The 24,763-nt window shown below is 36.1% G+C and overlaps 2 protein-coding genes across 9 annotated transcripts; one reads left to right on the top strand and one right to left on the bottom strand.

Moving 5' to 3' along the window:
* Positions 1–9,601: 9,601 nt before the first annotated feature.
* On the top strand, positions 9,602–17,206 carry LOC131023915 (G-box-binding factor 1). 8 transcript variants are annotated; one of them, XM_057953567.1, is made up of 13 exons: positions 9,646–10,125; positions 12,156–12,288; positions 12,403–12,526; positions 12,947–13,003; positions 13,121–13,207; positions 13,317–13,406; positions 13,555–13,727; positions 13,834–13,885; positions 14,025–14,073; positions 14,147–14,361; positions 15,338–15,415; positions 16,504–16,629; positions 16,821–17,206. In XM_057953567.1, exons 3-13 carry the CDS (start codon positions 12,467–12,469, stop codon positions 16,917–16,919), a joined length of 1,086 nt encoding a protein of 361 aa, XP_057809550.1. In that variant the 5' UTR covers positions 9,646–10,125; positions 12,156–12,288; positions 12,403–12,466; the 3' UTR covers positions 16,920–17,206. The 8 variants fall into 8 exon arrangements, with proteins under 8 accessions (XP_057809548.1, XP_057809543.1, XP_057809550.1 ...); XM_057953566.1 differs by lacking the exon at positions 12,156–12,288 and adding an exon at positions 10,491–10,611; XM_057953561.1 differs by having other exon boundaries at positions 9,648–10,125; positions 12,156–12,205; positions 15,335–15,415.
* A 1,118-nt stretch (positions 17,207–18,324) lies between these two features.
* Positions 18,325–20,294, bottom strand: LOC131023914 (scarecrow-like protein 15). The gene has a single exon (XM_057953559.1). The coding sequence runs from the start codon at positions 19,914–19,916 to the stop codon at positions 18,573–18,575; it is 1,344 nt and encodes a 447-aa protein (XP_057809542.1). The 5' UTR covers positions 19,917–20,294; the 3' UTR covers positions 18,325–18,572.
* Between the last annotated feature and the right edge of the window lie 4,469 nt (positions 20,295–24,763).

Raw genomic sequence — 24,763 nt, 5'->3', positions numbered from 1 at the left:
TCTACCTGCCTTGTGTTTCCTCTCTATTTCATTAAATCCAATCCTCTACTTCCTGCATGACTATCACTAGTCTACGTATTATGTAGGTTGATTAGTGATTAGCTTAAACTAGGCCAGTTTTAATTACTCCCTTTCCAAGGACCTAAATCCAAGTCTCAAAAAAATAGTTGTAACATGGCATTTTTTTTTAATTTACGTATCGAAAACTCAACTCAATTTGATATAATTCAAAGATGATAATGTTGCGCGGAAATTAGACCATAGTAGCATATGACAGCGAATTAAAAACTGAGTCATTTACCCTTAGACATTAATACTCTATCTTTAGCCAAAATATAAAAATATTAATTGGACCATAGTACTACGTACTATACGAAAAAGGGTGAAAAGAATGGTGTTTATTATTATTATTGGACTATCATACTCCCTTCATCTATGAAAAATATAATTTCCTTCTTTCGAGTTCTACTGAAAGAGTATTCTTGAGTTTGAGAGCTTTAGAAGACTTGTAGGATTTGATCGTGCAAAGTTTCGATGGTGATTGTGGTGAACCGATGAGGTATATATTGGAGGATGTTTGAGAAAAAGCGGTTGAGAGCCCACTACAAAAAAATATTGTCTATTAAGAAATCTACTAGTTGTAAATGAAACCATTGTCTATCAGAGAATAGACAACGGCTGGGCGTCCGTTGTCTATTCTCTTACAGACAACCATTGTCTATATTGCAGTTTTTATTTTTTATTTATATTTAAAATTTTGTGCTTTTTCTATATATATTTCAGTAAATCTAAAAACATAATATGAAAAGCCAAAAATACATAAATTAATAATAAAAATTCATAAATTAGATATCAAACATCATCATACATTAGTATTTTACATCATCATCCTACATTACATTAGAATCCAAACATGATCATCATACATTACATTAGAATCCAAACATGGTCCATGTCAGCTGCAACCATGTGAGTTCTTGCAATTTGTTCTCCCTGCTGATGCAAATTAACCAAAGTTTCAGTAGCAGTTTCTCTAATGTCATCTGCAATCTTGAGGCAATTGTTCACAACCTTCATAGTCTCTTCAGCTCTAGAATCTGAATTTGAGCTTAAGCTTGAGTTATTCATCTAGAATATAGATATAATTATCTTAGCTTTCCAAGGTATGAGCAGTACATTACCTTGTCCTCAACCTTCTCATCCACATTAGTTTCTACAGAGCTGAGATCAAGTTGATCAAGGTCTACCCATTCATCAAGCCTGCGGTTGGCTGCCCAAGAAATTAAAAAAGTGCACGACAGAAACCAGGTCGAATTATACAAACATATATAAGTTTCTACTGAAGCTCCAGTAACAAACAAACATTCTTATTTTAAAAAAATCAAATGTAATTCACAAGCTACAACGAGGAATGTGAATGCCTGAAAAATAACTGAATATGCCAAAATGACAGGAAATGAAATTACATATACTTTCTATCCAAAAATTGCATAGATTATTCATCAAGTCCAGTTCCAGTAATTTAACACTATGCATAGAAATAACTATCATTAAATGCCACAATAACTTAACAGCAAACAACATAGCAACAAAATAGCCTTTCTCATTAAAAACTAATAATTAGTTTAAATTCTTAAGATGTGTGTAGCATCTATTGGTAGATTAGGTATATATGTTAACTTAAAAAAACACCGTTAAGACTTAGAATCATCAACATTTTCTTTTGATTTTTGAGAGCTTTCTATTGGTAGATTACGTATATATGTTAACTTAGAACTATTCCAAAGCCATCGCTTGTTATTTACTACAGCCACTAACCATCAGAAACCAAGATTTCAAAACCCAATAAGATTTCACAAGCCAAAACCTGTAGCAGAGCATCATATGCAGTTTAAGGTTTCAATAGAATAATTGTGACGTGCATTTGGGAAGGTCGTTATTTTCTTAAGAGTAAACATAGAAGCATTTCATCAAATGTTAGGCGTGATGTTAATTCTTACCCAATATATCGCCAATAGAGTTGTTTACCAAAATCAAATACGTATATTTCAACAGAATGTTTACAACAAAACCAAGTTTCACAAAGTAAAACACCCGAATAACAAGCCTAGAGCTAATTGACACCTTTAAATATATACCAACAAATTTTCACCAAGAAGAAAACAAAACACGGACACATAAATTTTCACACTTACACATTCTGAAAATCACAAACATGAACACACCACACACAAAAGATTTATAGTTTAAAGCATAGAAGCATTTCATCAAACGTTTGGCATGCGGTTAATTTTGAAAAGAACTTAAGAGTTAATAGATTTTCACCTAAAACTCTATTTTGCTACCTACACCTACAAAAGAAATTCAGCAACAAGTAGCTAAGGAAAACATATTACACAATGTTTCCTTCATTATAGAGAGAATTATAGATGGAATAATTTTTCAAAACATGAGGCAGAACAAGAAAATTTAAGATACAGAAAACTACCTTCGATCTCTTCTGAAATCGACAAGAAAAAAGGGCTAAAGAGTTGTGAACTGAAGATTAAGGGTTTAACAATGGAGTTATGCCCAAATAGAGAGAAAGTCAATATGCGATGGTGGTTCAGCGTTTTCCAATCGGAGGCGGTGTGGCGCGGCGTTTCTAGAAACAACGTCAGGTCGGAGACGGAGTGGCGCCGACATCGACAAAAGAGCACCAGCCTCGCCGGTCCTTTAGCGGCGGCCCCGATCTGTGAGAAAGAAGGCCTAGGGCTTCCCCCTTTTGACCTGTCTGTGTGTCGAGAAGGATGGCGGTGGGTGACGAGAGGACGGCGGTGGTTGGCGTGTGGTGACGATGAGGACGGCAGTGAGTGGACGTCGTGGGTTCTCTGTTGGACGATGGTGGCTGGGTGCGAAAATATTAGAGAGAGGGGTGAATTTAGGGCAATATTTTACAATTTAAAAAAAAAACATTACAAAACAAATAGACAATGGTTTTAGGGAAAGCGTTGTCTATCTAGTGGCGGTCATACGTTGTCTAATCTCTAATAGACAACGGGTTTCAGCGACGTTGTCTATGACCGCCCAGAATAGACAACGTATTTTCTAAAACAGTTGTATATTCTTTAATAGACAACGTTTTTTCAAACATTGTCTATAACCGCCCAAAATAGACAACGAATTTTCTAAAACCGTTGTCTATTATTATATTAGACAACGGTTTACGAAGCTTGTTGTCTATATTATGTTGTCTATGAGTTGAATTCTTGTAGAAGCCTGTTCAAATAATCCTTCTTTATTTTTTCATTGAAAAACTTTGATCCCATTGAAGGTTGGTGGAATGCATCTGTCAGATTTGCAACATAGTACACAATCTCTGAATATGCAGAGTTTTGAAGATTTTGTGTCAGACAAACTTGAGTACTTAAATGGCTTAGTAACTGAGTACTTCCGTTGATTCGTCAGATGTCTCGTGGTCAACTAAGATGACTTCTTGCTGATTGGTACACTAGATTCAATTAAGTGTGTTTTCTTCAGTTTGAGTTTGATTAGTCGTTTTCCTTCTTCATACTCTTTAGCTAATACTTCGTCTTAAGTTCCACCTTGACTTAGCATCTATAAAAAGAATATTCAACTTTCTAGCAGAGAAGATGAAAATTAATTAGAAATGTTGAATCGTCATGTTATGGGGTATGATATTAATCAAAACATAAAATTTTTCAAAACATATCTCCATTTTGATGATTCCAAAACCTATCAACATATTTTATCTGAATTCTGAAGCTAAAACACAAAGTCTAACCTAATAAAAAAATAAGCAAAGGTTACGACAATCAAAAGAATGTGGAAAGCGAAGTCAGAACCTGGACAAAGAGCAATTGTCATCAAGTTGTTTTGTTAGAAGAAAGATTTATATTAGAAAAGGGCATTAAATACATGCAATGAGTGATCCTAAGAGATCATCAACCATATACAATCTATTACATATTTAAATTTATGTTCAGGACGCTCACAAGTGTCTATTAGATCTGTTATGAGGCCGACTGTACCATGTGGAGCTGGTTAACCTGCGCGGCTACGCCCGCCTCGACCTACCGCGGTAGGCTGGGCATTTATAGAAAAAGTAAATTAAAGTAACACCCCAAAATTTAAGAAACTAGTGTTCTGAATGTGTTTGGTAATAAAGTGAATAAAAGATTAGATGTTTCTTTGGTTATATTTATTCCATATAAGGAATATAATCAAATTAGTTGAGATGGTCCAAAAAGGAATATTGATCAAGTTACTTGTAACGAGGGGAGTATAATAGTATCTTACCCATTGCACCAGATAGCCTTTTTAACTTGGGTTAATTGCCGCAAAAACCATATACTTTTTCGATTTTTGGTTTTTTCCCATGACAAAAAAATATGAACATAAATTCATGAATTGGAAAATTAATTGCAATTTTCCCCCGCGTCCATTTTTTTCCCAAATTGAATCCGAGGTGGCAATCGGATTTCCAGCGTGTCATCGCCAGGAATTGAACGAGACGACGCCGTTTTATGATTTTTTGACAATTGAATTACAAAATATGAAGCTTAGGGTTCGTCGAGCAAAATGTCCCAAAACCTAATTGGAAGCTCGAATTCAGGAGCTTTGCAACCGCTTGCACAATGTGGATGTGGAATACCAGCCGTCCTTCATGTATCTCACACCGAGAAAAATCCGTTTCGGCGATTCCTTTGTAGATCTTAATTGCTCGAAATCTGGAAATGGAATGACACCAAAAATCTGCTCAAAATGTAGTTCTTAATGCAGAGTAAAAATCTAGTTCTTAACTTGACCATGCCTTCTCAAAAATCTGGAAATGGAATGCTCAAAAAATGGTAGCCAGAGCTGACCAAGGCCACCAGAGCTGACATGTGGTTGCCATGTCATGATTTTATTTTAACACTTGGAATCAATTAAGCCACGTTGGATTGGAGCTCCATCGGAGATCGCCGGAAAATGGACGTGGGGGAAAATTGTAATTAATTTTCCAATTCATAAATTTTTGTTCAGACTTTTTTTGTCATGGGAAAAAACCAAAAATCGAAAAAGTATATGATTTTTGCGGCAATTAACCCTTTTAACTTTATTATGTATTTATCAAGTCTTATTTAATTGTAGAAAAAGTTTTATTTTCAAATAAAATATTTTTTCGTTATTAAAAAAAGTCTTATATATTCTTAAGAAAATATTTTTATTTACTCTTAAAAAAGTGTTGATTTTACGAAAAGTCTTATTTATATTCAAACAAACAACTCAATATTTGAATAAATATACTCCCTCCGTCCACAGTTTAAAGCCCTACTCGCTATTAAATTTTTGTACACAAATTAAAGTTTTATTATGCTTTTTGTACTTTTTTACTATTCTTCTTTTTCTATATTTACTATCCTTTGCCACTAATGGACCCACCTTAAAACACTTTTGTCATTTTTATATACTATATTTACTACACTTTATCACTAGTGGACCCACTCACAACACCTTTGTAATTTTAGTCAACTATCCTTATATTTCATCCACATCACCTTTTTCAGCTTTCTTAGTCTCCGTGCCCACACCAAAGTGGGGCATTAAATCGTGGACGGATGGAGTATAATTTGCTTTTGAAACAATTCATATCTGATTGTATAAAAAGTCTTATTTGATTTTATGAAAAATATTATTTCCTCCATTCCACTATTGTTGTACCAAAACTTTTGAGCACTATAATTATGAAGAAAATGTAAATTGGTAAAAAGTGATAGGACCCATACCTTTTGAAGAGTTAATTAATGCTTAATCTGTCCCACTATACATGACATGTATTCTATTTTGGGACATCCTATTATAAGTGGCATGTTTCCGCAATGGAAAATTTTAACCCTTAAAAAGTGTAGACCCTATCACTTTTAAGTACTCAATTTACACATTCTCCTTAATTTTCGTATCGAAAAGTTTTGAGCCACTTATAGTAAGACGGAGGGAGTACCTTTTATGGAAATGAGATAACCCAAAAATGATAAGTGGACAATAATAATGGGATGGACGGAGTATCTACATTCAAGCATAAGTTTAATTTTCACATAAAATTTTATTTGTCATTAAGAGAATTTTTTTTCTTAAAAAAGTCTTATTTGCTTTTATGAAAAATCTTATTTGATATTATGAAAAGTTACATTTAAACAGAAGTTTTATTTACGAATAAAAAGTCCTATTTTCTCTTAAGGAAAGGCTTGTATGCTCTTAAGAAAAGTCTTATTTGTTTTTATAAAAATCTTATTTGATTTTATGAATTATTTACGTACATTCAAACAAAAGTTTCATTTACAAATAAAAAGTCTTAAAATTTTATTTGCTATTAAGAAAAGTGTTATTTGTTCTTAAGAAAAGTCTCATTTGATTTTATGAAAAGTATTATTTATATTCAAACAAAAGTCTTATTTATGAATAAAAAATCTTAAAGTCTTATTTATGAATAAAAAATCCTAAAGTCTTATTTTACTTTTAAGAAAAGTCTTATTTGCATTTAATAGCAAAAGTATCATTTACGAATAAAAAATCTTGTTTGATTTACATTAAAATAAGTCTCATCTACGAATAAAAAGTCAAATCTTATTTGATTTTATGAAAAGTCTTATTAACGTTTAAGCAAAATCTCATTTACGAATAACATGTCTCATAGTTTTATTTGCTCTAAATAAAAGTCTTACTTACGAATAAAATTTTTTATTTGCTTTTAAAATTTTGTGAAAAGTATCACAAGTTTTTATGAAAAACTAAAATAATAAAAATATAAATAATAACACCTAGACTATATTTAAAAACCAACATCTTATCCATTGGAACATAAAGCTTTTATTAATTGTTATTATAAACTTTATTTAAAAAATGAGAAGATAAATTATTAAAAAATAAGGTCGAAAAGTAAGATAAAAGGCGAAAAATGCAGAATGAGCCCAAAGAAATTCAAACCTACAGCTCTAAAGGGCAATAGAGGGCTATTTCCATTGCACCATGACAATTTTGGTATATTTTATGAAAAGCTTTAATATATACTATGTTCATGCGATTGGTATCATATATGAGAGCAGTCGCTGCAAGTATTTGTGATTAGAGGTGTTCACGGTTCCGGTTCAAATCAGATCGGAATCATTGATTTTGCGGTTCCGAAAAATGAAAAAAAAAAATCGAATCACGAAGAAAGTTATATGGTTACGGTTCGAACCATGAATTGGCGGTTCCAGGCTGGTTTCGAACTGCCAGTTCCTGGTTCCGTGAAACATTTTTTTTTTCTTTTTTGTTCATATTATATTTTGAAGTGTTTATTTGAACTTTATGAAATGTACACACTGTTGAACCATATATTTAGGTTTTAAATGGTTGAGATTTAGTAGGAAGTAAATGTGAGAATGATGATTGACCCTTTTATTTAGGTTGTACATTATTGAAGTTTAGTATAACTAAATTTGATTTGAGAATGAGAATTTGAGATAGATAGAGATGAATGATATAAGAAGTGGACATGATATTGTGGATTCTCAATGCACATAGATTTTCACATCGAATTTATACTAAACTTCAACCATTTGCAACATAAATAAAAGAGTTAATCATCATTTTCATATCTAGTTCATAATAAATTTCAACCATTTACAACCTAAATAAATGGTTCTATACTGCGTATTTTTCATAAATTTCAAGCCAACACTTCAAAATATAGTTTAAAAAAATAAACGGTTTCGGTTCATTGATCACAGTTCCACTTCAACATGGACACCTTTATTTGTGATGTAAATGATATTTTTCTTAATAATATATGTAAATGATCTTTTGTAAATAATATTTTATATAAAAATAAATGATACTTCCTATATCTTAATTTAATAGGCCATAGGGGGTAGACATAGATTCTAAGAAACAAATAGTTTATAATAAAACATAAGAGAGAAATTAATTTTTTTAGGATATATTTATTTAAAAAGTAAGATAGATAAATAAAGATATTATTTTTTAAATGAAAAGATAAATACCGTGGGCCACAATCATATGGTGTAAATAATGATTATGTGAGATATTTTTTTTATGTATTGACTTTTTATTTCAAAAAATAATTTATAAAAATATGATGTCCAAATAAAAAAAACATTACTCCCTCCGCACACGAAATGAGTATACGTTTAGGGTGGCACATGTTTTAAGAAATTGATTAATGTGCTTATTTTTATTGTGAGTGAGTTGTGTGAAGTATAATTACTGAAAAAGAAAATGGGTACTTATTTGGTGAACTGACAAAGAAAGAAATGTGAGTATTCATTTTGTAGATGGAGGAAGTATAAGTTATTAAATTTTTAGATTGAGGGAATACATTTATAATACTAATACTTTTAAGGGTTAAGGTGCAGATAGGCCCCTTAAGTAGAGGCCCTTATAGCGTTTTACTCCTCTTACTCATTATGTGTGCAATTTAACCCCTAAAGTACCAAAAATCGAACATTTAACCCCTTCCGCCCTAACTCCGTCAGTCCACCGTTAGTCAAAAAAAAAATTATTCGAAAATGATCGTTTCTCTTATGGATTCGCCTCTATACGCCATGGTCTGCAGCAGATCAAGAGCGCTCATCTGCGCCACCTCGTCCCTGCTCCCGGCCAACTCTACCACCCCTGCAATGCTGCTGTCTTCCACCATGAATCTCTTTATCTCCTACGCCGCCACTCTGATCAGCGGCGCAATCGCGCCGACGGCGATCAGCTCAGCTTTGCAAGGCGGAAAGCCGGTGATCAAGCAGACGGCTCTCACGGCCTCCTCCTGCACCTCCGTCTCTTGAAAATCGAGTAAATTGACAAGAATGTTTAAGAAACCTTAAATCTCGGCGCCAATCTTGACATATCTATCATCTTCTCGAATGACTTGGTTCAAGGTAATGAGGGCTTCCCTCTTCATTGCCTTGCTCCCGATTTTGAGCCTGTAAACAAAGTCGTTGAGGTAGAAATGCACATCGTCCTTGGAGGCGGAGGCGGCGGGCCTGGACACGACAAGGGCGTGACTCTGCTCCAGCAGGTCGGCGGCGTAGATTTCGCGGAAGCTGGTGATTTGGGCGTCGAGCTTCGCCGACAGCATGTCGAGATCACTCTACATGAGGAGCTTCCCATTGTAGGAGGACTCCGAGCACCGTTGCAGCTTGCGAGCGTGCTTAGAATATTCTCCAGCGCCTCCGACAGCGACGAATTCCCGATAAGGACGAGGTGGGCCCCATTTTCGAATAAAAAAAATTGACTAACGGTGGACTGACGGAGTTAGGGCGGAGGGGGTTAAATGTTCGATTTTTGGTACTTTAGGGGCTAAATTACACACACAGTGAGTAAGAGGAGTGAAACGCTATAAGGGCCTCTACTTAAGGGGCCTATCTGCACCTTAACCCTACTTTTAATTATAAAAAAATGATTGTAGAATAAGCCGAAATGAGGACGGGGTAGCGTGGATACGAATTGAATTGGGCCGCACCATACATCTGTCTTAACATCAAAATTTGCCTAAAAATTTTCTGTCACAGCTGTGCGGCGAGTGTGACTCAATTAAATAAAGTTATCCATAAAAAAGGAAAAACAAAAGAAGGAGAAAATAAAAAGAAAAAATATAAAAGACAGGCATGAGTCATCGCAAACACTTGGTTGCCGCGTCATGTCTATCCACTCAGTTTCCGCCAGTTGGATTCCTCTTCCCCCTCACGTGTCACCCTCCAAAACCCTACCACCCCATTCCGCAACCGTGCTCCACCACCACCACCACCACCACCACAGTTAGTTAACTTAATTACTTGTAGTCATTCCTTTTAGATTTTTCCGGGACACTTGATTTTTTTACTACTTCGTGAAGATTAGTGCGTAGCCGGAGAGTTGTTCGGCGGATTTTTGGGTTTCGTTTTTCTCCTTTTCTCTTTTTTTTGGGGGTTTACGAATTTAGGGAATGAAATCTTAATTTTGCTACCGTTGGATCTTCGGGAGATTCACGGCTGTCTGTTTCTGGTGTGGTTGTTGGCGTTTTTCTATAGACTCGTAGTAACAGCAACCAACAACCGAAATTGAGTTTTCGCCCGTCCGACTTGGACTCCTTTTCCTTCCACCTCATACCAGGTCTGTCGCCTTTGCTATCTCTCTCTTGTTGTTTCTTCAATGGATTCATACTAGACAAGACTCAACTCGATGTTCGCCGTGGAATTCAGTTATAGGTCTTACAGTTTTTGTCTTTTTCTTTTTCTTTTTGCTTACTGAGATAAGGGGATTTGCCGGTCAGAAATTGGATACGAGTTAGAATTTGATACCTTAATTTTAGATTCTTTGGCAACTTGTGAGCTTTTAGCTTATTAATTGAGTCCTTGAATTGGTTTTAACTTTTAAGCTATGGTTGGATACTGAATCCCTTCAATAAATTAATGGATACCGATTCAAGTCAAGTGGTTGTTAGACATAATTGGATGCTTTTTGGTCTGGAATCGCAGGTAGTCTTGGTAATGGGGGGATTTTATTACGTTTGGCGTGCTTCTATGGAGATGCATTTTCTTGTCATTATTATCTGATTTACGTATGTACATTAATATGCCAAAGGTTAGAAATAATCAGGTAGGTGTATCCTCAGCAGCTAAAGGTTCAATTTTTATTATCATGATGAAGTTTAGTTTGAACTTTGAAGTACCTGACTTGAGATCAATCTTTCAGAGTGACTGATTAATAAATGTGGAGTTTGCAATATGTTTGACCGTTCAGTTCTTTATGTTGCATAGTGAGGACTGTCCATTATTAATTTGGAGATTTATAGGCTACTGTACTGTGTTCTTCTCATGGCCTTAATTGTGAACTAATTTGTTGACACTCTTACTTCACGTGTCTCATGACCTGGTTTCACTATGGATCCGGCAGATACTTTTAATTATGGTTACTAACTTCTTTGACATTTTGGTGGAGACTTTTGATATATAAATATTGAAACTTGAAAATGATTTCTTATTTGCTTTGATCAGATTAATTCTAGAGCATTCTCCGTAATTTCAAAATTTTCACTGAGCTACAACAATATTTGCTATAGGCTATAAGTGTATAGGGGCTGAATGTTGGTAGTTTGTCTACATTGATTTGTGTTGGTAGTAAGAATGATTGCATACTCATAATATCATAGGGGATGTAGCACATTGTGTTGCTATAAAGAAGCTGCCTGTGTTAGAAAGTATTGAAGTCTTTTGTGCATTTGTGCGGACCAACTTGCTAAACTACCCTTCCTCTGCTAAATGAAAGAGAGACTTGTGCAAACTTAGAATATGTATGGAATGATTACTTCTGTAGAGTGTAGACTGATTCATGTGAATGACTTTTGGGATCTAACATGCATCAATTGGTGAGAGCACAGCGGGACTAGAACTATATCTGGCACAAGCTTGTCTAAGACCTATCTATTGGCTCTAGTCCTATTGTACAGCTCTCACTCGATTTTTACCGCTTTAATTATTGTCTTTTGAACTTCAAGTAGGATGCTGCATGCATCTGTTCCCTAGCTTTAACATGCAATTGTAGGCTGTTCTCTTGTATTATAGTATTTATTTTTCAGTTTAATTATTGGCTCAGTGAGTGATGAACTACAAAATGTAAGAGCACTTTTACATATCCTTTTTTGTTCTCTTTTCTTGTCTTAGAACAAAAAATGCGAGCTTGAGTTCAAAGTAGAACACCACAAATAAGCTGCAGATGCCATACAGAAATACTGTCATGTCGCTTGCAAATAATTCTATTTGTTGACATACAAATTCTTTTCACTTGGATATAATTATCTAGATGTTTTCTGGTTTTATCTCCACTGTTTCTTATATGCTTTTCTTTTTCCCCTATAGCTGTTAGTAGCAATTCTCAATTTCAAATGGTTGAATTATGTGGCCGTATATTGATATGTTGTTGATAACAGATTCTGTCTATTGATCTTAAATAAATTCTAAATTCATTGATGTTTATGGTTTTGTATGATAATTGACAACTAGATGAATTAAATATTGTTATGCTGTTTATTAAGTTTCCCCCAAGTTTCATTAAATGAAGTACCTGCAAGGTACTCAACTCTGAGAATAAATTCTGAACAATTACCAGTAAAAGCTGACATCATATACATCTTCCAAATGTAGGTCAGAAGATCTTGACAGTGCTCCATGCTGTTATATGAATTTAGTACTAGGTGCTCAGGCAGCTTTGCTAGATGTCCATTGCGATATCTTATATCTGTTCTATTTCTTGAAAGCTACTATCAAGAATGTTGGGGTTGATCTTCCATTCATTGCCTTCATAATGTCACCCAACGTCGAAATGTGCTTTTGATTTTTTTTTTCCTTAATTCAATTTCACCAGGTTCTATTTTTTGATTGGAAATACCAGGATCCTGTAAAAGAATCACCAGAACAGGGTTTAGAAAATTTGGGCACAATCTGCTGCTGCTCTAATGGGGGCTGGGGAAGAAAGCACTCCATCAAAATCATCCAAACCTGCATCCTCAGCGCAGGTACTAATTTACTTCCCACCTTTCAACATATGATTTTGTAGGTATGCATTTCTTTTTTGGTTAATTGCTGCAAATAACACAACTTCACGGTTTTACATGATTTTTAAAGCGCTGCAATTGCTGCATCACTTTTGATCTTTTGCAATTACAACATCCCTAATTCTTTTTGACGAAGTCTTTGTCCTTCGTGTACTCCAACTGTTGAATAATTGAGGATATTGCAATTGCAAAAATCAAAAGGTGGTGTTGTAATTGCAACTTCTTTAAAATTGTGTAAAAGTTGAAAATTCGGGTAAATCGTGTGTATTTGCGGCAAGTAACCTCTCTCTCTGTTTTAAATTTTTTGGTAATTCTAAATGAGAGCTAAACATTGCATCTGGCCTAAATCATAATATCCACATCTTGGTGATTGAATTCCAGGAAGCACCCGTTACACCTACTACGCCTGTGTATCCTGATTGGTCAAGTTCAATGCAGGTCTAATACATTTGTGTTGGCTTTCATTTCTTACGAAGTTTGCAAGTTTTTTCTTTCGTATGTTTGAAAAAGATACGTGCCTCTTTTAAAGCGCATTTGGGGTTTTCTTCTTTCCAGGCTTTTTATGGTGCTGGAGCAGCTCCACCTTTCTTTGCTTCAACTGTGGCTTCTCCCACTCCCCATCCTTACATGTGGGGAGGCCAGGTGAGAATTCTGGAATGTCTAGCTTCATACCCATGATTTATGAAAAATTACGTTGCAGATTGGTCATCCTCATGGCTTTTCATTTTATTTATCTTACTTGCTTTTTCAGCATCCTATGATGCCACCTTATGGGACCCCTGTTCCATATCCAGCTTTATATCCTCCTGGGGGAATCTATGCTCACCCTAATATGGCTGCGGTAATAAAAAATCTCAGCCTTTAGTGTCTAATTGATTTGAGTGAACACCTCTTTTCTTATGTTTTTTTTACCATAGTGGTTGGCAATATAATATCTCAGGAGTTTCAAAAGCTTCACATTACCTCTTTCTTCCTTGTTGCCCTTACAGCCTCCAGGTTTTGTACATGGAACTGCAGAATCAGATGGGAAAGTAACTGATGGGAAAGATCGTCCGTCAAGCAAAAAGTCCAAGGGGGCTTCAGCAAATCATGGCATGATTGGTGGAAAGACTGGAGAGGGTGGAAAAACAGCCTCTGGCTCTGGAAATGATGGTACCCACAGGTGAGCAGACACATATTTTATGCTGCAAATTTTATTATGCTTATTTTCTACTATCATTTACCATTTGATGCTCAGTTTCTGATTGTTAAAATTTTCTCATGAGTAGTGCTGAAAGCGGTAGTGAAGGTTCATCAGATGGAAGTGATGAAAACAACCAGGTCATTTTTTCAGCCTGTACAGATTTTAGATTTCTATTCTATGTATATGTTCTAGAGTTCAATAGCTACGTTAAAATTTCTTTGGCATATGTAGCAGAATGTCTTTTTATTGAAACATACGCTTTTACACATTTTCTAGGACTTCTCTACATCCAAGAAAGGAAGCTTTGACCAGATGCTTGCTGAGGGTTAGGGTTCTTAAATGCCATCAATGTTTACCTGCAATTTCCTTGGATTAATGAGATTGTGATTTTATATCAGGTGCTAACGCACAGAACAATGGTGTCCCTACTAATTTCCCAAATTCAGTACCTGGCAATCCTGTAGTTTCTGTACCTGCAACTAACTTGAATATTGGCATGGATTTGTGGAATACTACACCTACTGGTTCTGGACCCATGAAACTCCGGCCAAATTCAGTTGGTGTCGCTCAGACTGTTGCTCCATCTGGCATGATGAATGATCAGTGGATTCAGGTATACATACTTTCCTTTGAATTACTACTAGCCTTTTTTTTTTTTTTTTTTTCATTTCAGCTTCCATATTGTTCTGGCGACTCTGTTAACATTGTGTATAGGTCGGTTGTGATTAGCTCCTTAAAACACCATTGGGGAACATCGTCTACTTGCTTTTTTCGATGATTAGCTCCTTAAAACTTTTATTGATGTAATTGACTTAATGCGTTCTTGGTGGGAGAATGGATTTGGATCCTACATTGCCCTATATGCTGACATAGTCAATGGGTTGACTAGTTTTCTGAGTTCATGCCAGTTTACTTATTACCTTGAAGTTTTAGCAGACTTCAAAGTGCCTTTAGAATGGCGCAGCTCTAGCCTCTAACCCTAATGGATCTTTACCCCCAGACAAAGTAAATAAAAATTATGTTTTCTTTTAACAACTCTTTTGAAGAAATTCTAGTTGAATAATCACTGGTTATCGTATATTCCTGTCTTTGAGATGGATCTCATCTCAGAATTTGTAATAACAAGGACTATATGATACAATGGTAGCTTTAGTTATTTACTTCTTTTCTTCTTAATAGTAACCGTTATCTGTAAAGATAAAGGTAGCTTTGAATTTATGCTGGATTGCAGGGGAGAGGATCTATAAATTTAGTTTTCCTTTTTGGGTGGGTGGGGGGAGGGGAGAGAGGGGGGGGGGGGGGGGGTTGAGGGTAGCATGGCTATGTGCTTATTATAAAAGGATTAATATTATGAATGTCTTGTGGTGTGTGTATTCGGTTACCAGAACTCATGACTGAAACCCTTGTGCTGGCCATCCTTTCTTGAGTTTTATATGCTTTTCTTCGTCTCTAGTATTCCTTAGCAGTAACGATTTTAATTTTGTTTTTCGTTGGTTACAAACTGGTTTTCCACCTCCTCCTTTAAACAAAAGTATCAATGAGAGAGTGCCTGAATACTGAAAAAAGAAATTTGACCTCTTATCCAGCAGGACGAACGCGAATTAAAAAGGCAGAAAAGAAAGCAATCTAATCGTGAGTCTGCTCGGAGATCAAGATTACGGAAGCAGGTATGTCCATTCTTTTGTTCAATGTGTCTATTGCTATTGCATCACTAACCTATTGTAGTTCTGAAAGTAGATTCAGGGTAAACATCAGATATTAGCGATGCTATAGTTATCTAATTGACTCTACCTTTCTCACATGATTTTCCAATTCCAAGTACAATGACGGACTTGGCTTCCATCATCTGACAACACAATGTTCAATAGTTGATTACTTGCATTCAGCATTTCCAATAAACTAGTTTTCTCACAATTATATTCGAACACTGCTTCACTTTTGTTTAGGTTTTAACTTTTGATTGCTAAACATGTAGCATTAGTGCATTTGCTTTGCAGATTTTATTTTTGGTCGGGTAGCTATTCAAGTGAGTGTGAGTTGGGTTTAGTTGAGGGTCGATTTTGGATTATGTCCAAAATATATAAAAAGAATATGTGAATTTTATTTGAGAATTTTGAAGGACTGGAACTTCTGGAATCTGGAGAATTGTGTAACAGTGAAAATTAGTGTTGTTTTAGAATAGGAAGAGATCTTCCCCTCTGAATTTCAAATTTATATTTAGAGAAGTTGTTGGATTTTCCATTTTCCGAGTATTAGATATTTCTTTGGGGGAAGTGGAAGACAACTTCTATTGTAGATGTGAAATATCGGGAACACCCTTTAATTAACTTCATCCAAATATGAATGAAATCATGTCTGAGGGTTTATCTTAATGGTTTGGGTTGGATTTGGTGAGGGATTGCCATCCTAGAGAGGTACACATAAGTATTACAGAATCTCAATTGTTAGGTTCTTTTTGATAAAAAATATATTCCCTCTAGTTATTTTCTGGTGCCTCTGTTATTGGATTATAAAAGAAAATGAAACAAAATTATTCTTTTTGGCTGTCATCTGTATTCGTTTATTTGAAGGAGTTGTCTGGCCTTCTGCATATCGGGGAGTTTTACTAAGTGCTTGTGTGACACAACCTATCAAATTTTTGTCAATCAAAATATTGAGTACTCGTTCTGGTGAATTAACAATATGAGCATTCATGATCTTGTTATTGTTCAATCCACTAAATATTAAAAGATATCCTCTTGTATGTTCTTGGTAGGCTGAGTGTGAAGAGCTACAACACAGGGTGGAAACATTAAATAGTGAGAACCGTAGCCTCAGAGACGAGTTGCAAAGGCTTTCTGAGGAATGCGAGAAACTTACATCAGAGAATAATTCTATAAAGGTACATTCTCTTTTTCCCTTTTTCTGTATTCCCCCCAGTCATGTAATGTGTTTCGTGTTGCAATGATATATCCCTGTAGGTGTAATATTTGAGTGATATGATGATAAAACTCGTGTTTTTCTTCGTTCCATTTGAATGAGTAAAAACAATAAAAGAAGAGAAATGAGTGTATTATTTTGGTGGTGATACAGGAAGAGTTAACTAAGATGTTGGGGGCTGACGCCGTAAGTAAATTAGAGAATGGCAAGTCTGATACTCATGAGTGTGGCGGAGATGAAGGTAACTGTTAGGGAGAAATTGACAAGCTGCGTAGAATTTTCTTTTTAGTTGAAAGTCATAATGTTGTGCTTACTAATCGTCTTACTATACCTAATTCTTCTACTAGTGTTGTAATACTTAATTCACTTTAGTTATACCAGGTTTAAGGATCCCATTCTGTTTCTAAAGTTAGTGATGGAGTATCTTTGTGGCTTCTCTTGCTTCTAACCAAATGTATTGCTATTTCTTTTCCTCGAGCATCCAAGATGTAATTCTTTTTTCTCTTCTTGTTGGAGATGGATATATAACATTTATACAAGTCTAACTGTCATTATAAGTTTTATACTATCGACATTTCTCATCAAACCTCTTCTGAGCACTGGTTTCATCATCAACTTAAGAAATGGCAATTTTGAACAAAAAGAATAAAACGTATTATTAGGTTTGATCCCACTGTGACATCTAGTGGGCCACCCTGACAAGGCCCAATTGTGTTGGGCATAATTGTCCTTCGATAAGGCCCAAGGTGTGAAGATAGATTATTAACAAACTCATCCTTATAAATCTGCGCCTCATACATGTTTGATACTTTTATTTTTTTTGGGAGGATACTTGTTTGATACTTAGATAAACACACTCAAAACTTTTCTTGATAGCCTTGGTTTGAGAAACTTGTGTAGAATTAAAGCCTAAAACATTGTTTGATTGTGCGTACTGTATTTTTTTTAGTGATTTGTGAAATGATCGTACAGAAAATATATAACTGTTTCTTTTGTTGTTTATTATTTACATATAATAAGATACGGTGAGTGCTTATTTGTAGCATGGGATTTGTTGGCATCTTTGATTGAGGTTGCTTAATTAGTCTGATGCTACTTTATGTTAATGGAATTATTTTATCCCTTAAAAACAAAAAAGAAAACACACAAGTTCTAACACAGAAAATTTCGTTGGAATTTGAACGGGTGATCATCATTCTATGTGGGTTTCATGTATTGATGAAAGAGTATTAGAAAGTGAAGCTAGTATAAAACTCAAACGGCCCGGGGATCTCATCATACATATGCTATGTATATGGAGATGTTTGAATGAAAACTCTTTTAAACAAAATAAGAACGGAGAATAATTTTCAACTCTTCGATCGTGAAAATTTACGATGAATGTACCATCTTAAGTGTATATATAGATATCAAGAACAATTTTATAATTTTTTTTGTTATATTTTAATTACTCCCTCCGTCCTACTTTGAATGGCCCAAAATTATAGGACAATCTTATAATTTTGTTTCATTTAAAATGGATCGGAGGGAGTATTATTTTCTTGAACACTAACCTACGTAGTAGTCTCTCTAACAAAGGCCAACAGGTGTACAAGTCGCGCGTTCAATAATTCGTACAATACTTACGTAACTAATTTCACAAGATTCTGAATATTAATTTGGTCACCGAAAATGGAAAAAGTATTAGTATTTATTGACAAGCAAATTGTATGGGAACATCCTTGTCCTCAAATTTAATGGAAGTATGGATTTGGAAAAAAGCAGTGTAGAATGAAAAGTGGAAGAGTAAAATAGTATTGAAGAGTGATCCAGCTAATTGAACGTGAACATATGGATCACATGAGGTTAAGCATAAACAGGATAAGCGAAGTTGATTAACTTGCTAATTTTGGGATTAAAGGTTAATCAAAACCTCCAAGCTGAGGTGGCGACAAGCGGCCTATCGTGCCAGCAAAGCATCATCTCCGCCTGTCTCTTGACGACGTGGAATCCTCTGACTTGCACTCTCCGCAGCAAACACTCCGCCTGAAACTCGGCGAACTGACTCAGCCCCACCTGCCGCATCCCCGCCGCCACCAGCGCCTCCCTCCAGGCCGTGCCCCGCCGCCCCGCCGCCTCCACCCCCTCGAGGATCTTGGGGTAGAGCACGAACGTCTCGATCTTCCGCATCCAATCCCCGGCGCCGGCGCCGTTGAAGTTGGCGGCCTCCAAGGACTCCAAGAGCGTGGAGTAGAACTCGAGGCCGTCGATCACGGCCTGGCGGTACGACGTCGTGCCGAAGCCCATCTGGCCCTCGGCGTCCACGTGCACCACCACGTGCGGCGAGAGCCGGCGCAGGTCGTTGAGGAAGGCCGTCCCCACGTGGCGGAATATCGCCGGCGAGAGAAGCACGGCCAGCTTCTCCCCTTGGACGAACTTGATGGACTTGAAGGACAGGTACTCAAAGGTGCGGATCAAGACGAAATCGATCTCGAAGCTGATGTTGAGTTCCCTGGCGAAGTGGGTGAGGTTGTCCCTGATGAGGGTGGACTCGGCGGCGTAGTCCTCCGGCACGAGCGCCGATATCCGGAGGGCGGGGTTGCGGGCGTCGGGGTTGTCGGAGAGGTCCCGGAGGAAGGAGGCCCAGTGGCCGCCGAGGGCGATGTCGAAGTCGATGACGTGGAGGAGCATGGAGCCGTGGAGGGCGTCGAGCAGGGCCTGGTTGGCGGTGAAGCTGGAGAACATGGGGATGGGAGATATGCTGGAGAAGGTCTTGTGAGCCTTGATGGTGTGGATGATCTCCTGCGGCTGGTGCATGGGAGGGGTGGAGCCCGTGAGGAGCGACTGCAGGGCTTCCTTCAAGTAGAAGGCGGCTCGCTGCAAGGGTTTCCCGGAGGCGGATCGGAGGCGTTGATTGAGGCGCGCAAGTATGAGGTGGGCCAGCTGGAGCGAGTTGGTCTCGAAGCACTCGGCCAGGCGGATGAGGTCGTCCACGTAGTCGGAGCCGACGAGATCGGCGATAGGGTTTTGAGGCGGGATATCGGAGAGGAGGCCGAAATCGGGGTTGGGGTCGTCGTGCAGCCCCAAATCTCTCATCAAGGAATCCCACTCGTCCAATTGTGGGCTGATCAGCACATGATCCTCCAGTTCGCTGATGATCTTCTGCTCGCCCACCGGGCTCGGGCTTCCTCGGAGCTCGAGGACGGATTTGGGCTCGTAGGGGCGGGATGCTTCTGCTGCTGCTCTCTTTGCAGGGAAGGGCACTTTCATTTCTTCAAACCACAACGGCCTTTATCTTTTCTTGCAAATATACACTCTTTCTCAATAATCTTCAATTCCTCTAGGTTTTGGGGGATGAGAAATGGAAGAGGAATTGTTGGGCTAGCTTTTTGTGGATCATCGTTGTTGCCTTTTTAACTTTGCGTGCATGGGGATGGCATTGCGGTGGTGGTGGGGTGGGGCCCCGTTTGAAAAATCGAATTTTTTTATAAATTAATTAATAAGATGTTAGTGTATGATGATCATGCTATATTAAGACGCAGACAATACATGTAGGTGGGGTCGGGTTGGAGTAAGTGAGAAGATTAAAATTAGAGGATTGATTGATGTATTTGTCGGAAGCTTGTTGATCAAGACTCACAACAAGTAACGCTTTATTGTGCTGTCCTTACTTTGTTTGATTCTCGGCTTTCGATCTTCACTAATTATTGTGGCTTTTCTCCAGCGACTTTTCACTTGTTTTTAATTTCACGTTTTTGACGCCTCTTCTTTAATTTTAATTAATTGTTGCAGTTTTAATTTTCTCATGAAACGTCGGAGGAGAAGTTAACACATATATTGTTGGCCTGGACGGCCTGCAAGAATCACGGAAAGTTGCTTTCTCATATCTTTGTGTTGATTAGTATAGAGGTAGGTACGTAGATGCACATTGATGCGAATTTTCTTCCTTAACTCCATGTTCTCACATTGAATCCATCGAACTGGTATATAATTAAGGATGTTCAAATTCTTTCTTTTTTCTTTTTATTAATTTTTTCAGGTGTTTCAATATTCAAATTCTTTTTCTTGATCGTACTATATCATAAAAAATTGGTCGTTTCTTAGGAAATTCTTCCATCTGCATGATCATTTCCTAAATAATGGTTATGACTATATATGCGTGCGTGAATACATGAATGAGACAGAATGTAAAAAAATTAGAGAAATAGTATATGATAGAATCTACCAACTTTGCTTTTTGTTGTGTTTTTGTGGTGAACCACGTCTGATCTTGGAACTGCTAATTAAGAGAAGTAATTATTCAATATATATACCCGATTACATAAATAAGATGTTAATTATTATGTAAAGTATTGTTGCAAAGGGGAGGGATTATTTAGTCAAATATTAGCACGTACCTTTTGCAACATTATTTAGTCATTGTGTGCAATTTATGGTGAACATCGAAATTAAACGACATATTTAAATAAATAAATATAAATATTAAATAGAATCAAAATATAAATAAATACAAAATATATTTTAATAAAGGATAAATAGCGTCAAAATTTACCAAATTTGAACGAGTTCTTATTTTTCCCATGATTTTCGAATTTCTTGTAAAAGTTCATAACCGTGCATTTGATTTGTTTATCACCGGCATAGATAAAAAAACTCTCTAATTACATATTAGTATATAGATATGTTTATCACTGGCATGAATTGCCTAGGTGATATATTGAACAAAAAAACCCGGTAACTATCATGTCAATCTATATTACGATAATTATTCAATTCATGAATTTTCAACACATCGATTTAATAATTTAAATTTTTATATAGAGAAAATATTCATATTTAATTTAAATTCTCCTGGGAGACTAAGTGTATGGGTAAGACGGGTCGTATCGAGGTTGGGGCGTGGATCTGAGCAGATCTGGGCTGGATAATTCAAAGTAATTATTGTTGATCAGTCGGATCGGGGTCAGAATCGATCTCACCCATATACTCAGTCTCACAAAAGACCAACTCTTTATGTATCTAAAAAAAATCATAGACTTTTTTGTTCCAATCATTCATTGGATATGTGATTGTCTCTCTGTCTTCTTATTTTCGAATTCAATTTAAATTAATTTTTCAAAGTAAGTTATTCGTCATCAAATTGCTTATAGTATTTTCTATAGGCAAAAGACACAACAATAATATTTCTAGCCATCCAGGAGCCAGGATGAAAATTCAACTTTCAAATCATTACTTCTTAAAATAAATAATAGTAAAATTGCAAGACTATGAGCCACAAAATTGAATTCCATACAAATGTCATTAAACTCGATAACTCTATATTTCTTAACACAAGAGAAAGCTTCAAAAACATTGTTATTGAGAGACTTAGAACGCCATAGGAATTGCCTAATGAAATTTGTATACACTTGGACAGGACCAAGGTCATGGTCGAAGCAAAACCCAATCACCAAACAAAAGTGCGTGTAACTCCCCTATAAGGGTATCCACATAGGAGAGTCAAGATGAGCTCTTAAAAGTGGTCCCTACTATTTAAGAGCCCACCCTCTACATTGGAGAGCCAACACTCCAACTCTTAAAATTTGTATTTTATTTTGTCTTTATTTTTAACGTTTGTTTTCAATTAATTTAATATTATATTTAATAACATAAATTTCATTGAAATTAGAATTTAACACTAGATTGATTGAAAGGCGTTTGAATCTTGAGTGAATGACGAGAAAGCTTGGCGGGTGAATTTGCATTGTCGGGATTCGGGAAAGGGATTTTGGGGGTAATTGCTCCAATATTTTCCCCAACTATCATCCATTCTTTTAGCACAAAGAAATATATATATAAGAAAGAAAGAAAGATGACGAAGAAGAAGAATGAGAATCATGTGTGAAATTGAATAGGAAAATGAAGTAATTTATTGAAGCAATATAGTACTAGATAATTTTATTTTATTTTTGCAAAAGAGCCGTTTGCAAACCGCTCCCTGCCAAAACGCTGAAAAGGCCGGGGGCCAGTTTTTTATTTTCTTTGTTAATGGCATGAAAAAATTTGATTGGGCCGTGTATAACACACGCCCAATCACAAACCGCTGTGCACTGGGTGTGGAGAGGGGGGCTGGGCACGGGGAAGGTGGTGGTGCGGCATTGCGCGCCGGCGTCCGCGCCTACTGTGGATGCTCTAAGAACCGTCTCCGCGAATCTAATGTATCGAGCAACAACAGCCAATATCTCTCCCTGTGATCTCTGAAGATAAAACCAACACCCATCGCACAACCTTCTTGGTGAACAGAAACGTCGATATCCACCTTGGTAGTTGATAATCCCATTAGAATCTTAATATAGAAACTAGAATGATGACTCAATTGTTGCAGGTTGGTATTAATTATAACTAATACATTCTTCTTTTCATTCGTTTTAATAATTTATTTGACAGATTTTATATATTTGCATGAATTTTTTCCAAGCTCTACTCAAAATGAAATTGGGTCAACTAAAAAAATTAACATACGCTGGTTTCTTCACGTCATAGCTAAAAGAATATAGAATATGAAGAATAATATAGTCAGAAAATTCTTTTGCCTAAGGTCAAACACATACTTCAGCTCGTGCACAGCAGTATATACCAGTATTTTTCGCATTTTGATGCTTAGGGGATTGTTTTCGAAATATAAAAAAAAGAAAAGTTCACTTTTATTCTTGGTCCAACTATGAAATGACGTCAAAATGAATATTAATTAATAATTATTCATCAATTTTCTGATGTAGTAAATCATTTGCCAAATAAACTTCTTAAGATGAAAACATATCATTAACTTTATTTCAACCGGTATCGATTAATAATCAACATTAATTTCATAAATTAAAGACTCATTTAGTTTTCGGAAATTAACGACATGATGAGCGAATATAAAGAGGATCTTTTTGCATGTTACTCGTAAGCATTGTCTCTAAGATCTTGATTACATAGTACTAGAGAAAAGGTAGAAATGCTTCCTCATCAGAATCAAAATAATTAGGACAATAGGTTGAAGGAAAAGTCTCCATCCATAAATTCCAATATGCATGAAGAATTACGAACCAGCAAAAATGCATGAATTTTATGTATAACACGCATGAATAAACTGTATAAAGGTATGAATTGCGAAAAATAATTTTTTGCTACCTTTGGGATTCGAACTCAGGACCATGAATTTATCCAACAAGGTGATGAATCAACCGTAGATCTTGATGATCTAAGGGCTGAAAATGGTTCCTAATTTATATTTTAAGAAGCGTTCTTATTTTAGCCTTCCCCTATATATATATATATATATATATATATATATATATATATATATATATATATATAGGGGAGGGCTAGAATAAAAACACTCTTAAGTGTATAAAATATAAATGTTTTTCAGCCCTTAGATCATCAAGATCTACGGTTGATTCGTAACCCTTTTGGATGAATTCGTGGTCCTGGGTTCGAATCCCAAAGGTAGCAAAAATTTATTTTTCACAATTCGTAACCATGTTGGATGAATTCGTAACCCTGTTGGATAAAATTCGTACATTAAAAAACGTTTATATTTATATTTTAAGAAGTGTTTTTACTGTAGCCCTCCCCTATATATATATATATAAATCTATATATATATATATATATATATATATATATATATATATATATATATATATAGGAAAGAGTTCAGCAAGAACATAAATATTTGCAAAGTCTAGAGTCATAATATCGTTCGTTAGATCGATTTTAATCAAGGGCTGAGATTAAAAGCAAATATTAGTATCCCTTAAATTACTCACATCCCTCTCTCCTCTCTCCTCTCTCTTTCTTCCGTCACTTTTTCCCTCTCTCCTCTCTCCTCTCTCATCTCTCATCTCTCTCTCACCCGTCCCTTTTTCCCTCTCTCTCGTCTCTCACACAGAACACACACACACACACACACAAAAGTTCAGCGTTCAGAAGTTCTGAAGTTCAGCGTTCAGAAGTTCAGAAGTTCAGAAGTTTAGAAGTTCAGCCACCACCGCCGATCCAAGACAAGTTCAACACAAGTTCAGAAGTTCAATACCACAAGTTCAACACAAGTTCAACACAAGTTCAGAAGTTCAGAAGTTCAGAAGTTC

Source organism: Salvia miltiorrhiza, chromosome 4 (assembly GCF_028751815.1).
Source record: "Salvia miltiorrhiza cultivar Shanhuang (shh) chromosome 4, IMPLAD_Smil_shh, whole genome shotgun sequence".
Taxonomy (NCBI): Eukaryota; Viridiplantae; Streptophyta; class Magnoliopsida; order Lamiales; family Lamiaceae; genus Salvia; species Salvia miltiorrhiza.
The sequence above is the reverse complement of the archived record's forward strand: the minus strand, read 5'-3'. Positions and strand labels throughout refer to the sequence as shown.